This window comes from Cynoglossus semilaevis, chromosome 4, assembly GCF_000523025.1.
Source record: "Cynoglossus semilaevis isolate Cse_v1.0 chromosome 4, Cse_v1.0, whole genome shotgun sequence".
NCBI classification, from domain to species: domain Eukaryota; kingdom Metazoa; phylum Chordata; class Actinopteri; order Pleuronectiformes; family Cynoglossidae; genus Cynoglossus; species Cynoglossus semilaevis.
The window spans coordinates 8,774,620-8,780,283 of record NC_024310.1 but is presented as its reverse complement, the minus strand read 5'-3'; the positions used below and the strand labels follow the sequence as shown (position 1 = coordinate 8,780,283).

General features: G+C 39.2%; 1 protein-coding gene across 3 annotated transcripts in view; it reads right to left on the bottom strand.

The window, feature by feature from the left end:
• Positions 1 to 453: 453 nt before the first annotated feature.
• cep126 (centrosomal protein 126) overlaps positions 454 to 5,664 on the bottom strand; it is a 22,861-nt gene continuing 17,650 nt past the window's right edge. For 2 of the 3 annotated variants that reach the window (XM_025054828.1, XM_025054827.1), the window contains 6 exons: positions 5,030 to 5,125; positions 4,729 to 4,848; positions 4,052 to 4,191; positions 3,678 to 3,789; positions 3,388 to 3,532; positions 454 to 2,828 (listed from right to left, as the gene is read on the bottom strand). In XM_025054828.1, coding sequence (XP_024910596.1) covers positions 993 to 2,828; positions 3,388 to 3,532; positions 3,678 to 3,789; positions 4,052 to 4,191; positions 4,729 to 4,848; positions 5,030 to 5,094 — 2,418 coding nt within the window. In that variant the 5' untranslated portion in view covers positions 5,095 to 5,125 and the 3' untranslated portion in view covers positions 454 to 992. Of the gene's footprint in view, positions 2,829 to 3,387; positions 3,533 to 3,677; positions 3,790 to 4,051; positions 4,192 to 4,728; positions 4,849 to 5,029; positions 5,126 to 5,365; positions 5,630 to 5,664 lie in introns of those variants that run through there. The other variant, XM_008308975.3, reaches the window with a different exon arrangement.

Genomic DNA, 5,664 nt, shown 5'->3' with positions numbered 1-5,664 from the left:
CCTGAAGTAATCTCCGAAAAAAAAGTTTCTCAAAAATGACTAAAAATGCACTCATTTGCCTTAAAATACTTAGCTATGTCCATTTTTGTGGTTAAAATTCAGAAAAAAAATATTTTTTGGGTACGCCAACTTTTGATCACAGCAACATCCTATACCAATAAATTCCTGAAGAAATCTCCGAAAAAAAAAGTTTCTCAAAAATGACTAAAAATGCCCTCATTTGCCTTAAAATACTTAGCTATGTCAATTTTTGTGGTTAAAATTCAGAAAAAAAATATTTTTTGGGTACGCAAACTTTTGATCACAGCAACATCCTATACCAATAAATTCCTGAAGTAATCTCCAAAAAAAAAGTTTCTCAAAAATGACTAAAAATGCCCTCATTTGCCTTAAAATACTTAGCTATGTCCATTTTTGTGGTTAAATATATATTATATATATATATATATATTATACATATACAATTATATGTATACATATATATACACACAATTATATATATACACAATTGTGGTTATCTCAAAGCGTCAAAGAAAGAGCTGTAGATCATGTGGGTGTAAACCCTGACCAACAGAATTCTGTTGTAAAGCAATGTGGAAGGTTTTTAGTACAACTATGTAAGGAGAGAGTCACGTGCAGATCACTCAGTAGATCCTACTTCAGTTAAGACTGAGTTATGTATCAGGTAACAAGTTACCAATTTTCAACTTTTCCAATATTTTATAGATAAAGTGATGGCATCTTTACCTTGAATGTATTATTCAACCACCTGGAGGGATTCCCAGTGTATGTTTGAAAATGTGTTTTCTGTGTAGGCACAAATAAAACAGGGCCTGCAGTGAGTTGTATTTAGTGCCATCTAGTGGGTAAGTTGCACACTGTAGCTGAATGTCAGTCACTTCATTACTGCCATGTAATAAAACATACTATAACAGACATATATGTATATGTGACCTGGTAAGCCATTAAATGATTTGCTTTTGAAGCCTGAGCTAGGTGGAGCAGAAACTGTACTTGCCAAGACACTCCTTACCTTCCTTGGTGGCAAAGACACTACGGATACTGTGCCAGAGCTGTGAGATCTCCTCATCTGTGGGGGTGGAATCCAAACAGAGGCCTTTTTCATTAAACCCTGCCCCACTCCTTCTGCAGCCTCGGGTGTTCAGATGACCTGAGCTGATCTTGCCCTTTGTGGTGGCCTCAATGCTGGGATGTGTAAGTGAGGGCGGCAGAGGTGTGTACATAACAGTACTATGTGTTCCGGTTAGGTGATGTGTGCATAATGAGGTGTCTCTTTGTTGGATCTGCTCTTCAGCTAGTGCTTGTTTACCGTTGACACTATCGTGATTCACACAACATGCGGTCCTGTTGACGTCGGCCTTCTTTTCTTTCACGGCCTCTGTCCGAGGAGGTGGGTGGGGCACCATGAGCTTCCTTTGGGTTTTGGCAATCTGATTCACCTCGATGGCAGATTGAGGTCGTATGATGGTGCCCTTTCTGGTCTTTGCAGAAACAGAACCCACCACAGCTCTTGTGGAGCATTCTCTCTCCAACTCTTGAGGACCAACAGTTCTGGCCCTCAGAACTGTTGTGCAATGTTGCACCTTGACCTCGTCTGTGCTAGGCTGGGCTAAGCTGACTTGAACCCCGACATCTGTCCACGCTTTCTTTGTAAGGTGATAACCAGAAGAGACTGGAGAGGTCATGCTGGGTCCAGCCTTGTAAGCCCCAGAGACTGCTGTGAGACATAGCTGTAGGTCCTCAGAGTTTTTCTTCGACTGGGGGAAATCAAAAGTGGAGGCTACTCTCACTGGTTTCTTGTTCTCTTCTTCCACTTGTACCCCATCGAACCAGCGCAGCTTCTTCCTGATGATGCTGTTGTCCACAACTTTTGCTTTGACCTTTGTCAATTCCACACTATCTCTGATGGCTAAAGCCACCTGTTTTGCAAAAATTAAATGTGCCTGTTCAGATGCACATGCTGATTCTTCAGGCATACATTTGGTCTTTTTGAGAATCCCTTTAATTAATCTGACACCATGTGCTGAATGGGATTTCTTAGCTGAAAGTGGAAACATTTCTTTGTTCTCGGTGCAATCGAAACATTTTGGAACGTCCAGTGGAAGGTTAGACGAGCAGGAACGTTGCAGCTGTGCTGTGTTGTTGGCTTTGACAAACTTCAGCTCTGAGTTTAAACAGTTATTAAGGTTGTTTATGAAGGAACAAGGTTCACTGCGGGATGACAGACGGTGACCTGCCTGTCCTGTTTGCTGAGCATTTCCTTTTTGTGAGTTATTTTCCATTTTGCTATCTTCTGAGAAAACACTTGCCTTCAGGGGATTTTTGTACAACAACTCTTTGCAGTTCCCGTTGTTGGTAAAGAACGGGGGTCCTTTGGGGCTGTTTTCAAAGTGCTCGGCATCTATAATTTCACACAGCATTAATAAATTACAGTTGTTTGGACCAGAGTGGGCTTTAGACTCACACCCTGGGGAGGAAGGTGTGAGGATGTGCATCTTACTGTTCCAGATTCCTCCAGATTTGTCAAACTTTTTCTGCTCAGGGTTTTCAGATTGTGCAACACCATCATCAAGAAGAAGAGCCAAAGATTCAGTCAAGTCGGATGTTTTATGCAAATCCCCGTGGCTTTCCAGGTTTTTGTGGGACTTCTCTGTATCAGACATGAATGACAAGTATGAACCTGGCTGATTGTTAATTCTGGGTCGAAGGTCTTCCATCTCCAAGCTGTCTTTACTTAATGGGCTTTCAGATGTACAACTCTCAGAGTTATTTTGTGATGCAGACAGTTGCTTCTCTTGAAGTATGAACTGGAACAAAAAGAAACAAGTTTAAAAAAATAAATACAAGAATTAATGTTTAATGCTATGTCACCATTACTTTAATTTACTGTTATTGAAACATTTGTGTATTTCACTTTGATTTAAAAATACAAAGCTGCTGAAACGTGACAGAAAATATATCTCCACTGTTACTGAAAGAAGGGTGTTGTAAAAATGTAAATGGAGATCAAAGTCAAGGAGGCTGGGGAGAGGGTAAGAAAGAGGCAGATGTTCCACTGTGGTGTACCCAGATGAGGACAGCTGAAAGAAGAATATGATCGAAAAGTGACAAAAATGTATTCTCAAAATTGAAGTTACCGTGCAAACTGGCTACTAATTCATTTGATATTTATATTAATTAGACCTGAAAGAAAAGGTGAAAAAAGTTAAAGATGATGAATGAAATCTTCAGAGTTAAAAAAAAAAAAAGCTGGGAAAGGAATTCTGACGTTCTACTTTTTATTTATTATTTATGGGTATTTTTATCTCTGTGTGTACAAAAACAAGAAACATCCAATACTGGTGAACTATAATTCTGCTCTTTCACCTGCATCTCGTCACTTTCTTGACGGTTCTTGAACCGAGCCAAGCTCTGCTCCTGCAGCAGTTTGGTGAAGGCCTCCACAGCTGAGACTGCAGGGTAAGTGGGGGGTTTGTAAACTGTGGAGGGTCTTGAGAAGGGAGTTGAACTTCTAGAAAAGGAAAAAATTTTTTTTTTCTTAACTCGCTAAACACCGGTAAAGGGTATACCAAACAGTACGTATATATTAAAATTAAGAGTCCTATCTTATTTCTCTCTCATAGAATGATTTGACGATTACTCAAACATTTCCTTACTTAACAATGTGGGGGTTGCTGGACAGGAAAGACAACTGCTGGGTGTGTGAGGTCAGGGTGCCTTGAATTTTACTGAGCGCATCTTCGATAGTGGGGACATTTTTTCTAAAAGCTGGAACACAAGTAGGACAAATAGACAGTCTTTAGTCTTTGCTATTTAATTTTTATTCATATGTTTAATAACATTAAAATATTATTTAGGTAACTTAGCTATTAAATTTCTAGCCAGTATTTAGTCTTGTGAAGCTCTTTTCATTAAAACAAATGTGTTTTCTATTTAGGCCTGGCTGGACATTTTTCAAGTTATATTTGAAAAATAAATAAATAATTTTACAGTTTATCTTCAACTCCAAAAACAATGAGACATAACCAACTTTGTCGCTGTGATGGAGGTAGATGGCCTTTTTGGAAGCGCTCCGTCGCATCCTGAATTCTTTGTCTGCGTTGCTGTAGGACGCTCTCTTGTAACAGCTGGTCCTGAATGTCCATTTGCCTTCGTTTCTCCTCCAGTGCCCTACACCACAAACAAAAGAACAGCACACTCACATGACATGGCATTTACCACGAGCATATCCTGTCTGCTGATGTTTGTACATACAGAAACCTGAGTCTATTCCTAGACCGTGGCTGTCAACATGGTCATTAATAAATTAAATCTACAGCTTAACGGTGGGTTCATACAGTCAGACAACAATAACATGAACAGGGTCAAACAAGTTCAACATTATTTTTGACACCTCTTCAGGAATGCTAAAAAAAGCAACATGTCACTTCACATTTTTGATTAAAATAACCATTGTCTTCCATTGTGGTTTTGTTTGTATCCACTGGACCAGCAGCTTTGTTTGGGAACAGCAGTTCCCAGTGTAACATACAGTAGATAACTACAATCAGGACGAACAGGCGTATTCACTTTCATTTTGAACCAATGTCTTCTGATATCTTAACTGGGTCACAAAGTTAAAAAAAGACCCAACTGATAACACAGTGATAACACAGTAACACACTGTACGCAAACAGGCCACGTTATTAATTATAGATTACAACTTACTTCCTGCGACGATTGGTTTCCAGGAAAAGCTTGCGAGCTCTGGCTTTACATAACCTCTGCTCCTCCACCAGCAGTTGTCTCTCATGTTGGAGGCCTCCAGCAGCTCCGAACCTGTGGTTTCTGACAAGAGTGGCTAAGAAAGCTGTTTCTTCATGGCAATGATACAATGTCACTACATGTCAATTCTAAAGTAGGGAATTTTAAGGAAAATGTTAGAAATAACAACAATATGCCAAATTTGTGTCGTGTATTTACCAAAACTTAATATTATACATGCTAGAATATTGTTGATAAAGGATACGAATGACAGAAGTTCTCTTGAAGAACATGGGTTCTGCCATTTTTTATATTACTTAAATACGTCATATGTCTCTTGGTCCTTGGTGTCACCTTCGACCTGATAAACACGTATTACATACTTATTACATACAATATTTTTTAAGCAACACAAGGATTAAAAAGACAGTTGGAACGGCACGATTGTGAGAATGTAGCGCACATTACTACATCAGTTTAGCTGTTAGCTGCTACCTTTGCGTGTGCGCTCCTCAAAAAGTCACTTGTCTCAATCTATTACATTTCGGCAAAAAAACAACAACAACAAAAACAAACAAGTCAAATATTTAGAACAACTCACAAAATTATACCACCATCGTGCTCTGTTAGAAGGAGATACAATTTAAAAAATGTCGTTGTTAGTTTCCGAGCTGTTTCCGCAGAGAATGCATCTTCTCGGTTTCATTTTATTTTAGCAACCAAGGACGCAGCGTCTTGACAACGGTATTTATGATGGTTTTACTCATCATGGCCAGTAGATGGCGTCGTTTTATAGTTTAGACACTTCCAAATACCGGTCCTGGTATTTTAAAAATAGCACACTATAGCACACTTTTACTTGACACGACCCCCCTGAAAGAAGGCTTGGCTAATTTTCGT